The sequence below is a fragment of the Felis catus genome, chromosome B4 (assembly GCF_018350175.1).
Source record: "Felis catus isolate Fca126 chromosome B4, F.catus_Fca126_mat1.0, whole genome shotgun sequence".
Classification (NCBI taxonomy): Eukaryota; Metazoa; Chordata; class Mammalia; order Carnivora; family Felidae; genus Felis; species Felis catus.
In genome coordinates this window covers 51,730,235-51,754,706 of record NC_058374.1, presented here as the reverse complement: position 1 = coordinate 51,754,706, position 24,472 = coordinate 51,730,235, and the positions used below count along the sequence as shown (strand labels likewise).

Here is a 24,472-nt window from a genome sequence, read left to right as displayed (position 1 = left end):
TAATGTTTCTCTGTGGAGATTTCAGATGCATAACCCTGGAGCTGTCAACACTGGCTGAGTTGAGTACCAGTTCCAAAAGATTTTTCTAAACAACTCTCTTTTGGCCTCATTATGTTATATTCCACATAGATATACTGCAACCTAATGCACCACCTGACACTTTTTATGATGAAACACCTCAGACTAGGAAAAAAAAGTCATGCACTGGAAATCTGTTATCTGATGTAAATGACAGGGTGATGGGATTTTTGCTTAAAGCAGGTAATTGGAAGATTCTACAGATAAAGCTGCCAAAATACCAAAGTTCATTGCATACTGTGCAATTTGGGTTTGAAATAACTCAAGACATCACATAGGGAATAAAATTCATATCTAACAGCATGGAATTGTGTCATTAAAGCACAGTAATCCCTTTCTAGGTAGTTTTATTATATATATTATGAATATTAATCTGTCTTGATTTAAATTGTGTTGATACCGACAAACAATCTTCAAATAGAACAAGTTATTTTTCTTCCTTCAATGGCTTCCCCCTCACATTTTTTACTCTGTTCACTTCCTAGTGGCTTCCTGGATAGTATGAATATAATAACCTTAATAAGTTTCTCATAAATTATTTTTCCAAGAAACCAATTGATTTACTATTATACCAGGGTTGCAGTAATGTGTTCATGTAATTGCTTCAGTTCAAATTGTTAACAGGCATTTAGATAAATATTTCATTATGTTTCAGTAAACATACTCAAATGAACATGTATTCATTAAGCTATGTAATTCCAAACTGGCAACCATCCATAAAGATAGGAATATTGTCCTTAAAATGATCAGCTTGAAAATTCAAACCAACGCTAAAAAAATCTTACCTTTCGAGATAATTTTCCTGGAACTTTCCCATTTTTATGAAGAGTAAGTTGAATAACAGATTTATCTTTCTGAAATATTTTGTGCCTCCCCAAAGAGTAATCACTGAAGAAGAAAAAAAATGAATACAGTCATTTCCTCCAGAATACTCCCAAGTGTATTATTTTCCTCTCTGACTTTGTTTCTTTTCATTTTTTTGGAACTTAGTCTGGTAAAATTTTATATATATCCTAGTCCTATATACTTATTTAAAAATATATCCTCATTATATTCATTTTAAATGATAAGATATTACAATTATTCTTCAAGTGCATCAAGTTAGAAAATGATTAGATATCTTTGCAGTGGAGATAAATTATAATAGAGAATATTTTACATATCCAAAGTTAGTGTTTTTTTTTTTTATCCAGTCCTCTCAAAGCTAAGGACAACATGCTTCTGGGAGGTCTAATTGATGCCACAAAGTGTATGCAGGGACCACTGTATCAAGGAAGTGGAGCAGTGAGGTGGAGATGTCATGGGCTTTAGAGACAGATTTACTAGCTCCGTGACCTTAGGCAAGCCAATTAAACTATCTGAAATTCAGTATATGTATTTTAGAGTTGATATTATTAATGTCCAAATGAAAGGGTTGACAAGCAAATTAAATAGACAGACTATCCCCACATATTTTAGAAATTTCTAAAGGCATAATTTTCTTCTTCCTTCCTTTCCGCTCTCTCCCTGTAAGAGCCATTAAAAAGGATGAATTATGTTAATGTACTTTATTAAGGATCTTGGTTAAATGTATGACGGATTTCAGTAGAAAAAAACCTTATACTAAAACATTTGAGGGGTGCCTGGTGGCTCAGTCAGTTAAGTATCCAACTTCAGCTCAGGTGATGATCGTGAGTTTGAGCCCCTCGTCAGGCTCTGTGCTGACAGCTCAGACAGAGCCTGGAACCCAGATTCTGTGTGTCCCTCTCTCTCTGCCCCTCCACCACCCACACTCTGTCTTTCTCTGTCTCTCAAAAATAAATAAACATTAAAAAAATTAAAACATTTGAGGCCCTTAAGTTGACATACCCATTTATCTGGAAAATTCACTAAACATTTGGGATCGGTTATTCCCAACAGTGACAGAGAAATAAAGCATTACTCAGTTGATAGCTAGTAAATTTTCTATAAATGTTCTTATTTCGACAAATGATATCTTTTTTAAGAAGACCCAACACCTATCCACTCACTAAAATGGTGAATGTTGGTATACATAACATTTGTTCTACACCTCATTCCCACAGCCCCTGTTAGATTTCTGTCCCAGTACTCTCTGTATTGTTCCTTGAGTTATTTCTGCTGCTAGTCTACACATAAGGCATGGCATGTGTATTCCCTGAGTTCCTGCCTTCCTCACTGACCAAGTTCTGCAGCAAGGGCATTCTCCATATTCTATCACATGGACTCAAGTTCTTCTCCTTTCACCTCCCACCCCCAACTCCTCTTTCCATGCAGAGTCCTGTTTTCCTATTCCTATTCTGGGAAACATTTTAAGAGTAGTGGACCACCTTGCTATCAGAATTCCTCGTGTGTTGAAGGCTGGACCCCAGTCTAGAGACTTAGTCTCAGATATGGTTGCTGCTTTCTTGAACTAACTTTTTTTTTCTTCGCCCATTTGTATGTATACCCCTTACTAGGGCTTCCAAATAAAATAGAAGATGGCCAGTAAATAAGAATTTCAGTAATAGTGAATATATTTTTTTAGTATAGGTATGTCTCATGTACTGTTTGATATATAATTTCAAAATTTGGGATTTTTTGAAACTGAAATTTAACTGGAAAGCCTATATTTTCATTTACTAAATTTGCCAATTCTACCCCTTTCTAAAAGTAGGATCTAGTTCTTCCCTTATCTTGCCTTCACTCTTTGTGTGTTTGTGCATGTGTGTGTGTCTGTGTGTGTGTGGCAGGATCTGAGTAGTTATCAGATTTTGGGTAATTACCAGAGTTTGTAAGTCTCTTTTTTACCCCTATAATTCATCTCTCTCTCTTTTTTATGTTAAGTTATGGGAAACTTCTGAATTGTACTAAGCTGTGGGAAACAAAACAGATAAGAAAAATTCTCCTCTTTCCCTTTTTCCAGAAGAATAGTTTACTCAGAGTTTATGGCACTTTTTTGTAAGCTGAAATAAGTGGCTAAATACATATATTTTTCTGTTAAAAATGAAATCATTTTATTTTACCTGTGTCTCTAGCCTATAGCTAAATATTTTTTAACTTACTTTCTAAGACTTTTTTAATCAGAAAATTTAAACTATTTCACCCATAGTAATGCCTTCTGCTGTTATTGCTGTTTATATTAACTATGAATTTTTATCGTTTTCTTTCATTTGTTGAGGTTACTGAATCTTCTCTGAGTCTCTTCTTTATCTTTAGAGGGTTGGAGACATAAATATATTTTTAATCTTCCAATGGTTACCTAATATTTAAATAACATGTATCTTATTTTTTTCCATTGTTACCTCAATTTAATCACTGTGTACATCACATTCTCAAATAAGCCTTAGGACCTAAATATGATATCAGTTTGGTTCTCCCACATTGCCCTCCCATTGCCCTCCAATTGTCCAAATGGGGACTGTATGAATTGTAGGTCTAGATTCTTTTATCACTTAACTGATGAAATCGAGAAAAGTGTAAGTAAAACAAAGTTAGAGATGGGAATTATAAAAAAGACAGATGTCTGAAAACATTCTATTTTTAACTAAAAATATCTAAATAGACTCTCAATTGCCTAAGTTTGATATCAGAGTAAAGGAAGACTTTGATATAGGATGAAGGGTCTATTGATTACAATTTTATGTCTTCTTTCTGGCATAAACCAAACCTACAAGTAATTATCTTTAACTTCTAGTTCCACATTCTTTATAAAAAGCATGTACTTGAACTTGAGGAACAACCTGAATAAAGAATTGGTTTAGATTTTTCTAATTATTGCTCTAATCATTTAAAGTTGTTTCTTCCACATTTAATTCAGCAGTAATAGTTTTTAATAATTCCTTTTTATCAGTTATTATAAAGAATTCAACTTAGGTGTGCCTGGGTGGCTCAGTCCATCATGTGTCCAAATTTCTTGATTTTGGCTCAGTTCATAATCTCACAGTTTGTGGAATTGAACCCATCCTTGGACTCTGCACTGACAACCCACAGTCTACTCGGGATTCTCTCTCTCCCTCTCTGTCTGCCCCCACCCCCCACATGCTTTCTCTTTCTATCAAAACAAATAAATAAACATTAAAAAAAGAATTAAGCGTATTTTTTTTCAGAGCAACACTCTTTTTTGTTTTTTATACTTATGTCCTTATATAGAATCCATCTGAAATGCATTTGTTGAGTAAAGAGTGATGCATAGTTCCAATTTTAGACATTTGTCCAATATACTGGCAATTTTATTGAACACCTCTAAAGAGGATGGATGTCTTTTCATCTGTGACCTGTTGTATTCATCACATGACCAATTTTCATAGATATCTGATTTCTGGACTATAAGTATTCCATTAATCTATATATCTATTCCTGTGCCAATAACAGATTGCTTCAGTTATTTAGTTGAAGCGTATTTTGAAGTGTGGAATTGAAAGTCACCATTTAAAAAAATTATATTATCTATTTTTGCACGGTTTCTCTTCCAGAACAATTTTAGAATTAGTGTGCCAATGCTAAGGATAAAATGCTAATATAGTGCAGACTTATATTTAATTTATGGAATTATATAAAAAGAATTGGTATTTTTATAATATTGAATCTACTCCTTAAGGATAAGTATATTTCTACATACACTCTAATTCTCTTTTATGCCCTTGAGTAAAGTGTTAGTTTTCTTTCCAATTTTTCTTACACATATGCTTTTTGCAAGATATTTTATAGATTCTGTTCTATTATAAGTCAGAGGTGTTTTTTTTCACAGTATTTATTAGTTGGCTTTATATGTTAATTTATCTGGTGGAATCCTGTTGTAATACCTAATGGTTTTCAGTTGATTATTTTGGATTTTCTAACAGAAAATTATTTTCTTTAAAAATAATCATTGTTTTGTCTATTGCTTTCCAATATGTTTTCTTCCTTTTGTTTTCTTATCTTACTGTGATGTATAGGATATGAGGCACACTGTTGAATAGTAGCAATGATGGTAGACATCCTTCCCTTTTTCTTGCTTTTATCGGAAATGCCTCAAATGATTAATCATTGGATGTATTCGCTCTGTATTCCTGGTTTATACTTTTCCTGTTCTATTGTATTAAGAATTTAAAAAAAATTATAAATAAGTTTCAAATTTATCAGACAGGTTTTCTGTATCTGTTAGGTGCATCACAGTGAGAAGATCATTTTTTCTTGAATATGTTAATGTATTAATTACATTGATAGATTTTCCTAATTTAAAATTATCTTTACATTTTTATGTAGACTTGTCCCCGTAGTAGGTTTAATTTGCAAGTTTTAAAGGTTTTTTTGTATATGTCAAAACTTAGAGAGGCCTATAATTTTAACATTTTGTTATCTTTACTTGTTTTAGGCATCATAATTAGGTCAGACTTGTAAACTGCATGTACGTTTTTCTCTGTCCTGGAACGGTTTCTATAATTGAGAAATCTCTAGTCCTTGAAGGTTTGTTGCAGTTTAACTAAAAACTAACTTTCACTCCCCACTGCGCATTATTTTTACTTTTATACTTCTCTCATTGAGCTAATTTTGAAAATTCATCATTCCTTAGGAAATCATCTTGTTTTTTATAAAGCTATCAAATGAATGTCTCAAGTCCCTCCTATTTTAAGTATCTTTCCACATTTTATCTAGGAGCTCCACAATCCCCTTGCAACTGTTTCCTCCTTCCCACGCTATCACTCTTCTTGTTTTACCAGGTTTTGTAGTAATCTTTTTTCCTGTCCTTTCATGAGAATTTTGGTGGGCAGGTAGGTAGATTTGCATTTTAATATACTAATTTAGGCCTGAAGATCTATATTATCATTCTAATTGTGGGAATATCATGCATGGTTTTGCATGAAAAAGATCTCAAAAACTGGAAAAGAAGTACAGTTCTGGTCCAGACATCTCATTTTGCAAATAAGGACACTTATATTGACAAAATAAGATCAGAGATTAGAACATAAATATTTGAAGTAAAAATAGCACACATAAAACTTACTTACAGATTCAGGCATTCCTGGTATAATGTGATACACGTGTTTCTTTTTTTTTCCATGTGTTTCTATCCATATAAGGGTGCAGTGAGGTGTTTTGCAAATTGTGGGCTAAAAATAACAGGTCTCTTGGGAAAAAAGGGTTGGAAGAGACCAGTCGAATCAATAAGGTCTCTAACCAGAGCGCACATGCACATACATACACAAATCTTTAAAAAAAAATTTTTTTTTGATGTTTATTTATTCTAGGTGGGGGGGAGGGGGAGAGAGAGAGGGAGACACAAATCTGAAGCAAGCTCCAGGTTCTGAGTTTCAGCACATGGCCCCCACACGGGGCTTGAACACACAAACTGCAAGATCATGACCTGAACTGAAGTTGGATGCTTAACTGACTGAGCCACCAGGCGTCCTTACATACACAAATCTTAAAAAAATCAGGACAGTTTTTAAAAGACACACTAAATTTAAAAATATAAAGAAATATCATAGTAAATAAAAGAGTTGGCTTTATTTGGTTAGAAGTGAATATGAGAAAGTTTGATGCTTCTGAATACAGAAGCAAGAGCAAAAATGCCCAAAAATTGTGGAAAATTCTGCAATAAACATTTTCAAGACAGCCCGAGGCCAAAGTGAGAGAAAAAATGCATGTTTGGTGAATGGTCAGTGGTCACTGCCTCGGTAACTTCCTGAATGCTTTGCATTCAGCCACTGTTATTTAACACAACAATACATTAATATGCCAGAATGTTTTACATGTAGTAAGGTAACTTCTATGAATAAGCTAATTTATGTTACAGTAACATGTTATATTGCAGAAGGGATTGTATTCAGTACCTCATTTTTTCAGGTATCATGCAGTCCTTTTTAGGTATGTTAACAATAACAAAACTATTATTGTCCTAGAATTGTCACTTAAGATGAAGTCTCTGATCTTACAGAGTCTCCATTAACCATAGCACTTTCTAAGAGCTATAAACTACTGTTCATCACTTTGCCATCACTCTTCTTGGCAAGACCACCATTTCAATCAATTTGTTTGTAACCACTAGACACATGTGGCTATTGAACACTTAATATGTCACTAGTCTGAATTCAGATGTGCTCTAAGCATAAAATACACTTTGAATTTTGAAGACTTAGCACAAAAAAAGGAATGTAAAACATCTCAGTATTTTTAAAATTGTGATTACATGTTGAAATAATTTTGGTTAAATATTTGAGTTAAGTAAATAAAATATGTATTAAAATTTATTTCTACAAGTTTCTTTTTATGTGTTTTTCAAGTGGCTAGTAGAAAACTTAATTATGTGGCCCACGTTACATGTCCATTGGACAGAGATGATTTAGAGGAAATAGAAGAGTGAAAAATAAAAACAAAGCATTCAAGAATAGAAAGGTTGGTATACAGAATTTAATGAGTAAGTTCAATAAGGAAAAACTGATTTGTGTTTGATGCTAGGTATCAGGAAATATAGGAAGAAAGCCTACCATCCCAAGAGAAAGAGAACAAAAAATATTGCCACTACGGTGGGTAATATTGGAGAACAGGACTTGAGCACTAAGAGAAATCCCATATTTAGGTATTACTATACCTCTAAGGTGAACATTGGAATTATCTACTTCAGATTATACCAATGATGTTTTTTCTCAATCTGGTAACATTTTAAATTGGGTGCTTAGTAGTTTCATTGAACATTCATGTAAAAAACTTTGTTAAATGAACTGAGTCTTTATGATACAATAAAAAGTTTAGTTTTTCTTCATATATACTAGTAAGTCAGAATTCTGCACATCCACTTATTTGTTCTCTCAACAAGTATTGGATTCCATCTATGTGTTAGTCACTATCTTCAGAACTGTTATGAGTATACCTGTCATTTAAAATGAACACCACAATCTGAATCCTTGCACATAATTACTTCTATTTCCTACTCATAAGTAGCTCATGTTATTTTAAAGTATTTCTATAGCAGAATGTTTATTTAAGGAGAGATTAATGACCTTAACACCAAAAAATGATATGCAAATAACCTCAAATGTGTCTTATGGGCAAAAAAGACATCCTAATCCTAAATAATGTTCAACCTATGAATACTGATTCCCATCAGCTTAAGCACTCCTTGTAAACTCACATTTACAAACATTATTGTTTTATTGGAATAAGTACATACAAGTCCTTATTTTATAGGATAACCTAGTTAGGTTTAAATATTCTTTATTCTTATGTGTAGGAAATAGTCACAGAGATGTATTGTGAAATATTATGGTCATATAGAGAAAAAAATTACATTCATTTGATTTTATAAATTGTGAAATATTATGGTCATATATAGAACAAAATTATGTTCATTTGATTTTATAAATGTTGAAATCCAGTATTGCTAGAGCTATTAAATATATTTCTTTAAGGAAATTCAGCAATTAAGCTGCTTTTTAATACTTATGTTTACTAAGAAATATAAGGTGAATATAACAAAATATTAAAATATTAATAATACCATAGCACTCCAGAGAATATTTTTCAAATATTTATGTGTGTTCTGTGCACACACAAGTACACACATATTCCTTCCATATTTGCCACTTAAAAATGTTGATCATGTTACTTCTGTCATAATCCTTAATTCTAGTATGTTTTGTAACCAATGAAAACACCCTGGATTTTATGCTTAAATTGTTACTTGCTACTCAGCATAAATAAACATCAGTGGTACATTGTTTTCCTCAACCAGTGATCCTCAATTTTATTGTTATTTTGCTTTCAGGGGAACCATGAATAGGAAAAGTTAAATGTCATGGTTTAGAGAGGGAAGCATAGGTTAAATTCTAAAACTAGGGCTTACAGCCATGGGGTATTTAATAGAGGAGGGTCATAGTTTTGAATAGAGACCCTCTATGGGGCATAAATTTTATCAACAGCTACTACTCAAGAGAGAACCTCACCTAAGAGATCTAAACTTTTTTTTTCAGGTGCGCCAGTTTTCCTTAAGAATTCCCTCTAGCTTGTAAAAAGCAACTCTCCCTTATGCTTCTTCACTTCACTATCATTGTGTTTCTTTACATATATAATACACATAGTTTTTAATTCAATTTTTTTAATGTAGAGGAAATGTTTTATAACACATTTCAAGTTTACAATGCCCTCTCTTAAGCTGTGCATTCACAAAAGATCAGTAATAACACAAAAGTTTAAATAAATGAAGTTAGAGGCACCTGGGTGGTTCAGTTGATTAAGCATCCTGCTTCTTCTCAGGTCATGATGTCACCGTACCTGAGTTTGAGCCTCATGTCAGGCTCTGTGCTGACAGCTCAGAGCCTGGAGCCTGCTTCAGATTCTCTGTCTCTCTGTCTCTCTGCCCTCCCTAACCCACGCTCTGTCTCTCTCTTTCAAAAATACGTAAACATTAAAAAAAAGTTAAATAAATGAAGAAGATAGAGAGTAAATAAGGAAGAAACACATCAGTGAATGTGGAGCTTTGTGTCCTTTACGAAAATATATATACTAAACTCATGGGAATTATTTTTGAGGTATGGTGTGCAGAATTTGTAATATAGTCACCAACTCAAGAGATCAAAAATACAGATCTTATCCCATTTCAAAGTTTCATTATTTTCCCCACAAACCTCCAGAGGAGAAACATTCTGCAGACTTTATGAATATAAACCATTCAAGAACTCAAAATAGCACATTTAAGCCTCATTAAGGTGATATTGGCTAATTTGAAATACTATGCAATTCACATATTCTCTTATTCCTTAAGAAAAACAGATCATTAGATTACTTAACCTTCAATTAATTCAAAATTGGTGAGGAGAAGGAGATTTTTAATTCTTAGCTTTTAGAAGTAAGTGCTTTTGAGTAACAAAAATAACTTGATAGCTGCTTATTGATTATTATAATTTTAGGTATAATGGTATTAAATTATATACCAATGTTTAGTTCTGATTTGCCTTGTCTTCTTGGAAAAATAATGCAACGGGTTTTTATTTTAATCAAGTGATTCTTTTTATCAAGTCTGTTGGCTAATGATGCATGTCCAGTCATCATAAAACTTTTTAGAAAACTTGAGTCTGAAATATGCTTTAATTCTTACATGTAGGTTTTAGTAGCAAATGACCTGTATTCAGCACAACACTTTTCTTTGGGGGAATTGCTTTCAAATGAAGTTATATAGAGAGTATTCACATATTAGGACATTTGTGTTACGTACAATTGTTGGTTAAAACCAGATGCAAGTTTATATGGTACATGATTATTATTGTTACTTTAGTTAGCTGTTTGCTAAAGATAGAAAGCAAAATTAATTTTTGAAAATTAGGAAAAATACTTCGACAGAGATCTAAAAACTAAACTGAAGTAGCTCAAGATGCTCTTAATGAATGATCTATTAACAGAACACACTTTTATTATGGTACGTGAAAGTTCTCAGAGTTTTGACACATTCTTTCCAACGCTCTGACATGGTTTTATGATTTCTAAGTGGAAGAGCAAAATTATGTAAAAGAAAAAAAAAACACCGTAAGTTATTTATTTACAAAATTAAGTCTAAAAAGAGTCAATTATAATATTGGCAATCTTAGGCTGTTCTGAATGTGCTGAAAATAATCAATTTGTTTAAGTCGCTAAAGGAAATCCTTAATTTTATTAAGAAAGGGACTCATTCCGCCCACCCCCAGGAATGTATACAGTATTCAGTTTTTACTGCTAGTGAGTATAATCATTATATATAAAGTTTAAACTTTGTATAGCTTAACTTTATAAAACTTAGCCTTTTCCCTACTGGTAATTAGTAGTCTGATTACTTTGAATAAAGCAATTCCAATTTATAACCAGATATTTAAAGAATAAATTAATACAGATTGTCATGAAATTAGCTAATTTTTTTTAGTAGTAGAAGGTTTTCTTTTTCAAGAAGATTATTTTAAAATTCTAATTAGATACAATTTTTGAAGAGGATTTTCTCACTCTAATCGAAGGTTATTTAAGATTTTCTCAACTGGGAAAGGTCAGAAGAGAGAAAAGGGATTCCCTAGTAGATAACCAGATCAAATTAATCAATGCTACTAATGAATAAAGACGAGGATACAGACTTTTAAATTTAGATTTAAGAATATATATAACTATATATGGAGCCTGCTTCGGATTCTGTGTCTCTGCCACTCCCCTGCTTACACTCTGTCTCTCTCTGTCAAAAATAAATAAACATTAAAAATGTCTTTTAAAAAAGAATGTGTATGACAAAAATAATATATAAGGCAATTTCAAAGTAAGATTTTTAATTACCATAGGTTTTTCTTTTTATATTTTTAGCACTCTGGGTTCTGGCATTCTTTGACAAAAGTCAATTTAAATAATATAGAACAGTTTTGTTTTGTTTAAGTCATTGATAAAACACCTGGTCATAAATGTAAGCAATAGGCTCAAGCAGAATTTTCCAGAAAGATTATTCAGTTTCTTCTTATGCAGCACTTGTGGTTTACTACTGACGGTGCAGTCATGATTTATTCAACAAAAGCTTTTAAGCATAGTAAATTTTATTGTTTCATGCAGCACCTAAGAAACATTGTTTTTAAGTTGAATTAGAAAGTAAAACATATAGCATGACTTGTGAGAGAAGAAATTACTTACATCACATGAAAAACCTGTACTCCTAGTAAATGTTGGGCTGGATACTAAGGGGTACAATTATGAAGTAACATTATGCTTCATATATTACAAATACAGTTATGAAGAAAAAGGTCATGTGAGATGGTTACGAGTGCAGGTGAAGGTACATGTGAGATGGTTACGAGTGCAGGTGAAGGTACAAATCTTGTTGCTCCCTGGAAAGAAACAAGAACCAGGCACACTGGGTTTTGTATCTGTACTGCATCTAACAGGAAAGAAAAAAAGGTAGTTGTTCCTGTCCTCAACCTGCCACTGTATTTGCCCGATGGAGTCTCTCTGCTGGATAAGATCATGAGAAATGGGGAAATGAAATTACCCAGGACATTCCAGCTATTGTAACTAATTTGAGGTCTACAGACCAGGAACATGATGGGAGATGTTAATGTGTTTTGAATGTACAAGATTACTTTTATTTTTCTATTATTTCTCTATTTAATTTTTTGACTGCAATGTACAGTTTTAGTATTCTGTACTTTGTATTGCTAACAATTTTGTATGAAGCTAACTTGAGCCTTATGAGAAAATGGATAGTTTCTGTCCTAATTCTTTAATTTTTTGTTTGTTCGTAATATAGTATTTAAAACCGTGTATAAAGCAATTTTTTAAGGAGAATACTGTAGCTAATGAAACTATTTGATATAGTTGAAGTACCTGGTAAATACATGATATCCAGGTGTAAGAGGTCAGGAACCTTCTCATTTTTGAGAATAGTTGTGGGGACATGCTATTAAAGTGAGTTCCTGTGTTTATAGAAACATTTAATAACAAGGAGGAAGAGAGCCAGAGCAAAAGTGAGAGCAATACTGCTCTCAAAACTAAATAAACATTTAAAAAAATTAAAAAAGGGACTTGCTAGGAAAGTTCTCTTTCTTTATTTTGCAATATGTTAAAAAATATAAGTAACATCTTTTTCTTTAATTAAAACAATTTTTAATGTTTTTTTAATTTTTAACAAATATTTATTTTTGAGAGAGAGAGCTTGCGAGAGAGAGAGCATGAGCAGGGGAGAGGCAGAGAGAGAGGGAGACACAGAATCCAAAGCAGACTCCAGGCTCTGAGCTGTCAGCACAGAGCCCGGCACAGGGCTCAAACTCATGAACTGTGAGATCATGACCTGAGCCAAAGTTGGAAGCTTAACTGACTGAGCCACCCAGGCACCCCAAAAATATAAATAACATCTTATTTGCTTTGTTGATTAAATTCACTTTTGTTCAGTGTACAAAAATGTACTGTTTGGGAAAAATATGTAATTTTTTTTTCATAGAGTCTAAATTATTATGTTATTAATATCCCTGGGCCTCTAAAGACAGGTGAGTCCAATAAAATAGCAAAGTATAACCTAAAGAGGAAACACAAATAGAGCATCATGAATATACTTATTAGCAAAGTTATGAAAAGTATCCTGACCATTTACATTTTAATTGTGCTAACAAAAAGTCCTAGCTACTTCCTCCAAACTTGGTTGGTTCATGAGGTAGTTACTTATTGGGACTATTTTGACAGACAAATATACCAACTAAAAGAAACCAAGGAGTTTAAATTTTAAGTATTTGTCTTTCTTTATCTGGTCTAACGTAGATGAAAAATTGCAAAAGTGGCAACTAAATATAATTTATCTCTATCTTTATAATCCAGGACAGATTAAAATTGCATATTTCTGATAACATAAGGAGAACTTAATATGAGAAAAATATTATTTCTACATCATCCCACAAAAATAATAGTGTTTTGTTTTGTTGTTGGTGGTGTTTTTATGCTAGGGCAGTAGCAGAGAGAACACTTCTCTACTTCTTAGTTCACTGTATATTAACAACCAGATACTTCTATTTATTTATGTGTTTAATACATTTATTTTTTGAGAAAGAGATAGTGTGTGGGCACAATTGGGACAGGGCGAGAAGGTGAGACTGAGAGAGAGACAGAGACAGGGAGAGGGAGAAAATCTTAAGCAGACTCCACGTCCACTGAGGAGCCAACTCAAGGACTCAGTCTCATGACCTTGAGATCACGACCTGAGCTGAAGTCAAGAGTCGGATGCTTAACTGACTGAGCCACGCAGGCACTCTGACAACTACATAATATTTTTTATGTATTTAGACCTACACTCCACAGGAGCTCAAAGCAATCTATATACCCTGAAAAGATTAATAGAGGCTTAATAAAATTTTAAATCTGGAATTAAAGATTACTAAAATGTAATACTAGAGCTCATTTGTAAACTAGAACAAATACATTAGAAATAAATTTTTTAAAAGATAAGTTGATGTTAAAGAAAGTTAAACTCATTTTGCCAAAGCAACAGTGATACCGTAGCATTATCAATTGTGGGCAGCATTTGTTTTGAAAATATTTATTTGCTTAAACAGTGTCAAAATTCCAAAACAATATTTTTGTCTAATCAGAAATTTAATACTAGCAAACCAAATCTGACAATACATTAAATGAATAATTTACCACAATCAAGTAGGATTTATTCCTGGAGTGCAGGAGTGGTTCTACTCCTGGAACTATTATTACACTATGTGTTAACTAACTTAGATTTAAATTAAAAAAAAATGAAATTGAATAAGTCCACCTTTAGTGATTGTGATTTTCCTTTATTTTAGTCTAATCACTTCAAAATGTCTCTGATTAAAGATTTTTAAAAATTTAAATATGTCAGAACATGATTGTTCTGTAAACTATGGTTTCTTTTTCTTGTGTTTGACCCAAATTCTGTATGTTGAATTATAAACCCATGTTTACAGCCCAAATTAATGTTCATTATCTCTAATGAAACATTATCCCCATAATTTTTATTTTCAAGTGGCCCTTCATTATGAAGGAGACTTTGTTATACATTAGAAAGGTTTGGGCTTCATAGCCAGGTAGACTTATGCTATCCACTTTGCTGCTTCCAAATTTCATAACCTTTAGGAAGTCATGTAATTTCTCTTTGCTTCAATATTCCCATCTGTAAAATGGATATAATCATGCTTTTCTTATATGAGAGTGAATGGTACTACATATGAAAATTCTAGTCCATAAAAGACTTTTAACAAGTGAAGTAGATTTTACTGTTATTTTTACTGTTGTTATTATTTTCATCTCAATGAGGAATAATTTATTTCTTTAATCTCCTAATAGTTAAAAAGGCAGGTTTTTCATAGATGTTTTGTAAATTAAAAAAGAAATGAGTAAATATCATTTGTATTGTAGTCCTTTTTCAAGGTGTAAGTAACTACTTTAACATTTTAGTGTATAAGATTTCTTCTTTTCCAAATAGAAATTTACTTATAACAAAAATTAATATATTTAAATGTTATTTGAAAAGATACCTTTCACCTTTTAAAGGTATGATACATGTTTTTATTTCATATGATGCTATATTTTCTATTGATTTATAAATTCTGTGCCATATTATAATAAAATTATGCTCATGACCTGTTTTACCACTATTTTGGAGTACTATTAGAGATTTCATTTTTTTCCAGTTTTCATTGTCATTGTTGCTAATATTAGAAATTATGTTATGGTAAATATGCTTTATAACTAGGTCATTTTGTATAATTATAATTGTTACTTAGAGGTATTCATAGAGGCAGAATTGCTGAAACAGATGATCCATCAGTTTAAAACATGTTTCTACAGACTTTTAACACATTTTTGACAAAATTCTCTTCAGCAAGTGCTATATCAATGTGTATTTCTAGCATCTGTTTACATATTGTCCATTTCCAAATGAATTTCATCATATTTTAAGAATTTGATGGGCAAAAATGGTATTTCATTGTCTTAATTGGATGTTTGTTCTTAGATCAAACTCTAAATAATTTCTTTTTTAATGTTTATTTATTTTGAGAGAGAGAGTGAGAGTGAGAGAGAGCAGGACCAGGGAATGAGCAGAGAGAGAGGGTGAGAGAAAATCCCAAGCAGGATCCACACTGTCAGTGCAGAGCCCCACTCGAGGCTCAGTCTCACAAATGGGGAGATCATGACCTGAGCTGAAACCAACAGCCCAATGCTTAACTGACTGAGCCACCCAGTGGCTCAGGTGCCCTTAAATAATTTCTTGTCCATTGAATTTATATTCATGCTATTCACATTTTTAGCCTGTTTTTTCTTGATAATTATTTTTTAAAAACAAAATTTAAGTGTATTTTTTATATTCAAAAGCTATTAACATTTTATCACATGGTACTGATTTCTTCTTCAGTATTTATTCTTCAAATAAAAGTTTATCATTGATTTTTCTTTGCACTGTTTCCATATTCTTCCCATTAATCTCTTTCTGTGATCTACAAGCAGTTGGTATATAATAATGCTAATAATGCCTTCATGATAGGGCATTGTAAGAACTGATTACAGGGCTTTATGAATTTTTAGGCAAGGGAGAGGGCAAAGGTTGTATGTAACCCATCTTCGTCTTGTATGTGTGTAGTTCTCAATAGGAATCGAAGTAGACTAATACAATCTCTGTACCCCATTCTTGCAGACACCCACAAAACTGCATATATTTTCTGCCATGTGCTGTAGCATGAAGAACCTATTTGCTATTTCTTGTATATTCTTCAAGAGCTTTTGCACTATTGTTTTATAGTTCAGACCCAGGGCAAGCAGCCAAACCTGGGTTTGAATTCAGGCTTCATTCTACCAGCTTCCTAGTTATGTCATCTTAAACAAAACCTCAGACTTCCCATCTATAAACTAGGGGTTAAGCAGTATCTATTGCACTGATAATGTCATAAGACTTAGAAGTCTACTCAATATGAGGTAACCAAATAACATGCACTTGATAAATGGCTATTATTATTATTATCAATCAAAGCTAGTCAAATACTCCAGTGTAGTACTATAACTGTTAGAGCCTAAATTATTACCTATTGTATCATTAACTTTATTTTGTGTTACCTGTGTTCCTTCTGTAGAAAAACATTATGAAAAGATATTCAAGTGTTTAAGGGCACGTTTTTTTTGACAAATTTCATAGGAATAAACAAAAAATCTTACTGATTTAAATGTTTTAAAGAATAGTAATGAATATTATGCTTATTTTAAAAAATCATAACAGGGGCGCCTGGGTGGCGCAGTCGGTTAAGCGTCCAACTTCAGCCAGGTCACGATCTCGCGGTCCGTGAGTTCGAGCCCCGCGTCAGGCTCTGGGCTGATGGCTCAGAGCCTGGAGCCTGTTTCCGATTCTGTGTCTCCCTCTTTCTCTGCCCCTCCCCCGTTCATGCTCTGTCTCTTTCTGTCCCAAAAATAAATAAACGTTGAAAAAAAATTAAAAAAAAAATCATAACAAAGAGGTAGTATGTTAATCTTAAATAGTAAATAAATCCTTTATTTATTTATTTATTTATTTATTTATTACTATCTTAATAAAAGTCCAATTAAATGAAATATTTGATAGAAATAAATGACTATAAAACATTTAGGAAATCTCTATGTTTATATTAACAAGAAAAAGAAAAATGTTACATACATTTTTAGCAGTCACAGTTGAGCTAATTATAGATAACTTACCCATTTGAAACAGTAATTAAGCCAAAGTCATTATAAATTTATTCACATTATACTTTTCCAAATTTCTGTCTCTTCAATACTTTTACTTGTGGGATGTTATTTCCTACTGATAATACTCAATATAAAAATTTGATAATTTTTTTTAAATTTTTTTCATATTAATTTATTTTTGAGAGAGAGAGAGAGAGAGAGAGAGCGCGAGCATGCATGTGCTCACGCACAGGAGGGACAGAAAGAGAGGGAGAGAATACCAAGTGGGCTCGGCCCTGTCAGCGCAGAAACTGACGCAGGGCTCAGGCCCACGAACCGAGAGATCATGACCTGAGCCGAAATCAAGAGTTGGATGCTTAACTGACTGAGCCACCCAGGCGTCCCTTGATAATGTTTCGTATTCTTTGCATCTAATGTTTGACATTAGCCGAAGAGCAGATGTACATTTGGAGGCTACACATTCAGAAGTTGAATTTTAATGAGTATTAAGTATAAGATTACATTTCTCAAGTATTTCTCCTTGCTCTTTGTATACAGTGTCAAAACCATATTGGAAGAAGGTAGCAGCCCAGTCATTGGGTATATAAATGGGTAGGTGCAAATACATAAGGGAGAAGGGGGATATCTGTGAGTTAATGCAATGAAATATCTATGACATATAAATATTTATTATTATTTTGTTATAAATGGAATACAGAAAGGTAGATAATGTCTTAAACAGTCACAGTTAACATGGCACAGTAAAACACTGGATTTCCTGATAATATTGCTAAATTCACCAAATTACTGACAAGTTATTTTCAAACACATTTGGCATTATTCTACATTATGGTAGAATAGTAATGACAGTAACAATGGGTATCTAAAAAGAAATACACTTTGATGAGACTTGTCAATCTTTAGACACTTATGGAAACACAAGGAAAAAATGTGACAAACCACTTTATCGACTACTTCAGTTTACTTTACTATTTAGAATATCTGTGCAATAACAGCAGAGAAATATCTCCTTTAAAGCTGTATTATATTTTCAAGGTTGGTCTTTAAGGAATTTCAGAATAGGCATAATTGTAATACAAATAAGAGAAAGTGAATTTTCTATCAAATAAGTATTTGCAGTTGACCTACATGAGAACAGACTTTTCTAATTGCTTTAAGAGCTTCCTGACTAAAGAAATGAAGAAAGTTACTCTTTTATGAAAATGTTGTAATGCTTATACTCAAATCCTCTGTGATTTTTAAAAATCAGTATTTAATCAGCATACTAATACAATTGTAAACCAAAAATTAGTTATTACATTATAATTTATTGTTTTCAAAAATTGTGACCAGGGGTGCTTGGGTGGCTATTGGTTAAGCGGTTAAGCCTCCAACTTTGCTTCAGGTCATGATCTTGCCATTCATGAATTTGAGCCCCGCATCTGGCTCTGCTGACAACTGGATCCTGCTTTGGATTCTGTGTCTCCCTCTCTCTCTCTGCCCCTCCCCTGCTCATGCTCTGTCTTTCTCTCAAGTATAAATAAATATTAAAAATTTTTTTAAAAAAATTGTGAAGTGTTTTTAATTCTTTTTTTAAAAATGCTTATTTATTTTTGACACAGAGAGAGAGACAGAGCATGAGCAGGGGAGGGGCAGAGAGAGGGAGACACAGAATCTGAAACAGGCTCCAAGCTCTGAGCTGTCAGCACAGAGCCTGACGTGGGGCTTGAACTCACAGACCACGAGATTATGACCTGAGGCAAAGTCGGACACTCAACCGACTGAGCCACCCAGGCGCCCCAGTCTTTTTAATTCTTGTGTGTGTGTCTGTCAGGTGTATCAAGCTACATTTTAATTTTTTTTTTTTTTTTGATATTTATTTTTCTTTGAGGGAGAGGGAGACAGATCGTGAGCGGGGGAGGGGCAGAAAGAGAGGAAGACAGAATCCGCAAGCTCCAGGCTCTGAATGGTTAGCACGGAGCCCGAAGAAGGACTTGAACTCGTGAATGGCCAGATCATAACCTGAACCAAAGTTGGAGACTTAACCGCTTAACTGACTGAGCCACCCAGACGCCCCGTGATTAGCCTTAATAAGCTTTATTGCAGTAATTTGTGTTGCCCAGAATTTTCTTCGTTTCAAAACTGAAAGTTCCATGTCCTGAGAATGTCAGCTTGGTCACAGGTCATTTAAATACATGTTGCCATAAATACACAAGATAACAAAATAAAACCAAGAATGCACCTGTTGATATGAGTCTTAAAATTTTGAATTCATATTAAAAAGGGCAAAATTGATTTAATTATGCTGGTTCTAAGACTATAGTGTTTGTCCAAAGTATGTTTAAAAGAAAAAAAAAAGAAGTGTGTCTTAATATAGGTTATAACAATGATCAAAATTTACCTTAATAAGATACTTACTTTTGTAAGAATTCTTCATAGCCACATATACTTAGAAGATGATCTTTGGGGAATAATTCGTCATTTGTAGAAAAATGTAGAACCTCTGCAATTAGGTCTTTGACAAGATAATTAGCTAAAAACAAAGGTGAATAATAAAAAGTTAATAAGAGCTTATCATATATTGGCTGGGGAAAAGGTTTTGAGCACAAAAAAGATATACACATTATGAACTATAACTGTCTAGCTCCATCAAGAGGAATTAAAATGAGATGCATCTCATTTATTAGTCTCATTAAATTTGGAGATACTTTTGAAAATACTGTTTGCATTTTATTTGATCAATCTGTCTTCACATTACTGATGCAGCCTGGTATTGTTTTCCTCATATTAAAACCTGAATATGCTGTGGCTCTGCAGAAAAAGTGTTCTACCCTGAGTGCTCACAGAGACTTGGGAAATGCCAAGGACATTGTATAGTGAGTGATAGTGGCAAGCGAAGAGTCCAACCTAAATCTGTCAGATTCCAAAGCTTGTGCTCTTGATGATTCTAAGTCTCCAAAGTTTATTGTTCTTCCTTCCCCATGTAGGAATCACCAAAGTTTCCCTCTTGGACAGCATTGTGATAACTTTAATGAGCATGTGCTTTTTTTCTACACTTTCTCTGGAGCTCAAAGTGTAAACATACTGTTGGATACAAATCCTTTGGCTTTACATTCTGTAATCTCCCCACTAAGCTCTTACATACATATGCTACTTAGTAGTGGGCAGCACCGCACTGAGTTTACAGTAATGGTTGTCTATGAAATAGTGCAGGGCTCATTTACTATCATAAATGATAATAGTTGAAAATTGTGTGTGTATATATATATATATATATATATATATATATATATATATCCATGCTTTGAATGTGAATTCATGGTTGCAATCAATGAAGAAAGTAAAAACGGACTGTACTGATGACCATTAATCAGAATTTGAACAGCATATTGCAAACACTCAGTTGTATTCATCTGAGTTGTATTTAGTTTGCCATTATCTGTTTACTTTGCTGTGTCTTCTTTTTCTGCCATACGCTTCTGTTTGGAAAAAATGTTTTTGACACAAACTGGCTAACAAAATGTAGTGCAATTGGTATTGCCAAATCTGCCACAAAAAAGGTGGCGGGGGGGGGGCGGCGGGGAGAATAATACTGGATTTAAAAGTGTGGGTTTTTACATTTTTTAAAGCTTGTTTATTTATTTTGAGTGAGAGAGAGAGAGAGGGAGGAGCAGAGAGAGAGGGAGAGAGAGAGAATCCCAAGCAGGCTCCTTCTCAGTGCGGAGCCCAACGTGGGGCTCAGTCTTCCAACCACAAGATCATGACCTGAGCTGAAATCAGATGCTTAACTGACTGAGCCACCCAGCCGCCCTTAAAAATGTGGGTTGTATGATAGATCAAGGTATTTTCTAAGAAATGGCTAGAGAAACAAATGGTAAAGATAATCATGGAATTAAGGGTTGTGGAAATGCTTTGACATGGGAGAGAGTTATCTTAAACACACTGTTGCTTGGGAATAATGACTGAAATAGTATGATTGCAACTAGAAGAAAATATGGCCACAGCAAAATCATGACTGTAAGAGCATTGACAAGGAGGGGAGAAAATTGCCAGTATATAATGGCAGGAAAATATCTCCGGGGATACCAGTTCATTTTAATTAACTTGACTCTCCCATTTCCAGGCTGCATCCCCTGTGCTATAGGGGGCATGCATGAAATCATTATTTCACTACATCTTTCCACTCTGCATGGTAGACTCCATAATCCAATTTCTACTATTACTTCTCCCCTGTGCTTCAGCTTAATTATCTCCTACTATCTGTTTCATGTTACTCTTTGAATGTTTCATTATTACTTCAAATTAGGCATATTTAAACCTGAAATTATCATCTTTCTCCTTGAAGTCAACCATTAAGTGTCTATGATTAAATTTCTCATCCATATTGTAAGTGAACAAGTACTATGACCTCTTTTAAGTAGATTTTATACTTGTACCTTCAGTTTGGCAGCTAATATAATACTTTCCCCAATTTCTTGTACTCTTCCACTTTATGCAGCCCTTCTCAATCTGTTGACTATATTGCCTATCATATAGAAGAGGCTAATGCCCATTTGAGATTCTTTAATTAACTTCCTGTGCATTAAATCTAGTCTTTTACACATCATTCTCTACCTCTTTACACATCTTGTGAGATATAAGTATTTTGACTTTTTTACTATATCCTACTTCTTAATCTCAGATTTTTCCTACACTAGGTTTTTTTCCATCAGTTAAATCCCCTATTTTTTTATTTAAAGAAATTAATGTTTATTTATTTTTAAGAGAGAGAGAGAGAGAGAGAGAGAGAGAGAGAGAGAAAGTGGGGGAGGGGCAGAGAGAGAGAAAGTGGGGGAGGGGCAGAGAGAGGGAGAGACAGAATCTGAAGCAGGCTCCAGGATCTGAGCTGTCAGTCCAGAGCCTGATATGGGGCTCAAACTTGTGAACAGCTCATGACTTGAACCAAAGTCATATGCTTAACCAACTACACCACCCAGGCACCCCTACCCTTTCTTTTATATATTCAATATTCTCCATGGTAAAGATGATTTTGTTTTTTCTTAAAATTTTTGTTTTTTCTTAAAATCTCCCCTTACACATTTCATTACATTAAGACAGTATTTTTTTTAACCTTCCCAATATTGTCAAACTTCTTAGTAGATAACTTTTACAAACAGTTGTAAATCACTCTTTAATCTTTGCAAACTGGTTTCTACTTCCAACACTTTGCATGTCATAAATGGCCTCCTAATACAGTTCTGACCATGCATCATCTAAATCTAAAATGTAGTTGAAAGTAAAGACTCTCTAGAGAAACTTTGTACTTGTAAATAAGGACACAGGAATCATCTTCATTGAAATGATGGCTGAAGATTGTGGAACACAGACAGAATTCTTTGCTTAAAACACCTACTTCTCTAGAAGGATTCTATTTCTTCACTGTTGGGGAAACAGTATTCTTTTTGGATGAAAATGCCTTATCCTCATCCATCTCGTCCTCTTTATTTATCTAGATTTCATTATTCTCTAAATTTCTAGCAACAACATCTTTTATTGAAGTCATTCTTGATATACTCTTCAGATACACTATTTTGTTCTTTAGAGCACATCTGTATTTACTAGTAAAACACTTAACATAAAGTGGTGAAAGGATCACAGTTTTAGCATAAAGATGATTTCATAGTGAAGGTATTTGAAATCTTATCTGAACTTTTATTATCTGACTAAAGCAGAGACTCCCTAAAATACAGCTTCCACTAACTTCCTTCTGAGAGAATTTCCTATAAATTCCAGGAAGGAGACAGATTGCCCATCCACTAGATGGTTCCTACTTTCTTATTGAAGCTCTAACTGACACACCTCAACACACACACACATATACACGCTTTTACATTAAATTGGTATATAAACCTTTACCTCTGGGTATTCAGCAGGTTACTCATTATTGAGTAACCCCTCCATGCATATGTAAATAACCTTGCCTTTTCTCCTCTTAATCTATTGTCAGTTCTGTCACAGCCACCACCCTCATCCCCTTCAAATATAAGTAGATAGAGGAAAAATTTTCCTCCCAACAGTGGCACACGCTCTGTATGTTTTCATGAAGGTGTCCTTTCCTTCTCTGCTTCTTCCCTCTTTTTCTCCTGTACTTCACCCCTTCCTCCTCCTCCTCTTCCTCCCCCTTGTAAATATCCTTGACAGCGCAGACATCCTGTTTACTACTATACATCTCTAACACTAAACACAATGACCTAATCACTTTCCTGAAACTTCTCATAAAAGTCAGAAATGGCCTCCAACTGGCCAAATTCAACAAAAGAACATGCAGAGAGAGAGAGAGAAAGAAATGTTAGAAATTAAATACTGTAAATTAGAAGAAGAGAAGTGGTCTCCCTAGTTTACAGTTACTCCCCTCTTCTCCAGCAACTGATGCCAAGATGATACAGATTGTGATTGACTCAGGGTTCAACACCACTGATTTTGGCTGGGCAATCAGAATCTTGCTTTTTAGAAATTTGGAATTGGATCTAATAGAGAGATTAAATTTTCTGTAGGTAACTGTCCAAATAGCATTTAAGCTTGAGAACTTGGCTTTCCATATGTTCTGGAAAAGCAAGGGAAATGAGTCAGCAGTAAACAAGGGAAACATGAGAAGCAATTATATAGAAGAGATGAGGTGAGATGCATACAGGAATTTTGGACTGCTTGTTCATCTGTGCCTTTAGTACGTTCCTGAATCTGCTGAATTCTTACTCTTAAATTCTGTAAGAAATCCATATATTCTTTAAGAATTTTTTTTCTTTGTAAGGAAGCAGAAGTTGGTTTTTGTTAGTTTCAGACCAGATGGTCCTAACTAAATATTCCAACATAACATTGCTGTTTGTAGCCATCTGTACTAACTCAGAATCTTGACTAGAGTAAGAAAAAAAAAACCAAAGTAATAATAATATTAATAACAATCAATAAAAGAAAATATTTGTTATTATTTGCCAAGAAAAAATAGCTCATATGTAGAAACTCATTAGTAGAAACTAATGTTTAAAGAACTATTATTGTTTTGCAAAATAGTTGACTATAACAGTGAAATATTAAACTTTGGGGCGCCTGGGTGGCTAAGTTGGTTGAGAGTCAGACTCTTGTTTTCGGCTCAGGTCATTATACCAGAGTCATGGAATCAAGCCCCACGTTGGGCTCTGTTTTGAGTGTGGAGGCTGCTTGAGATTTCTTGTTCTCCCTCCCTCTTAATCTCTCCCCAGCTCATGCTCTCTCCCCCTTTCTTTCTCTAATAGATATATATAGATATATATTATATCTATAT

At 33.6% G+C, this 24,472-nt stretch overlaps 1 protein-coding gene across 5 annotated transcripts in view; it reads right to left on the bottom strand.

The window, feature by feature from the left end:
- PIK3C2G (phosphatidylinositol-4-phosphate 3-kinase catalytic subunit type 2 gamma) overlaps positions 1–24,472 on the bottom strand; it is a 347,688-nt gene that overhangs the window by 286,607 nt on the left and 36,609 nt on the right. For all 5 annotated transcript variants that reach the window (XM_006933551.4, XM_045061454.1, XM_019834592.3 and 2 more), the window contains exons 5-6: positions 19,594–19,708; positions 864–966 (exon numbers count right to left, since the gene is read on the bottom strand). In XM_006933551.4, coding sequence (XP_006933613.3) covers positions 864–966; positions 19,594–19,708 — 218 coding nt within the window. The remainder of the gene's footprint in view (positions 1–863; positions 967–19,593; positions 19,709–24,472) is intronic.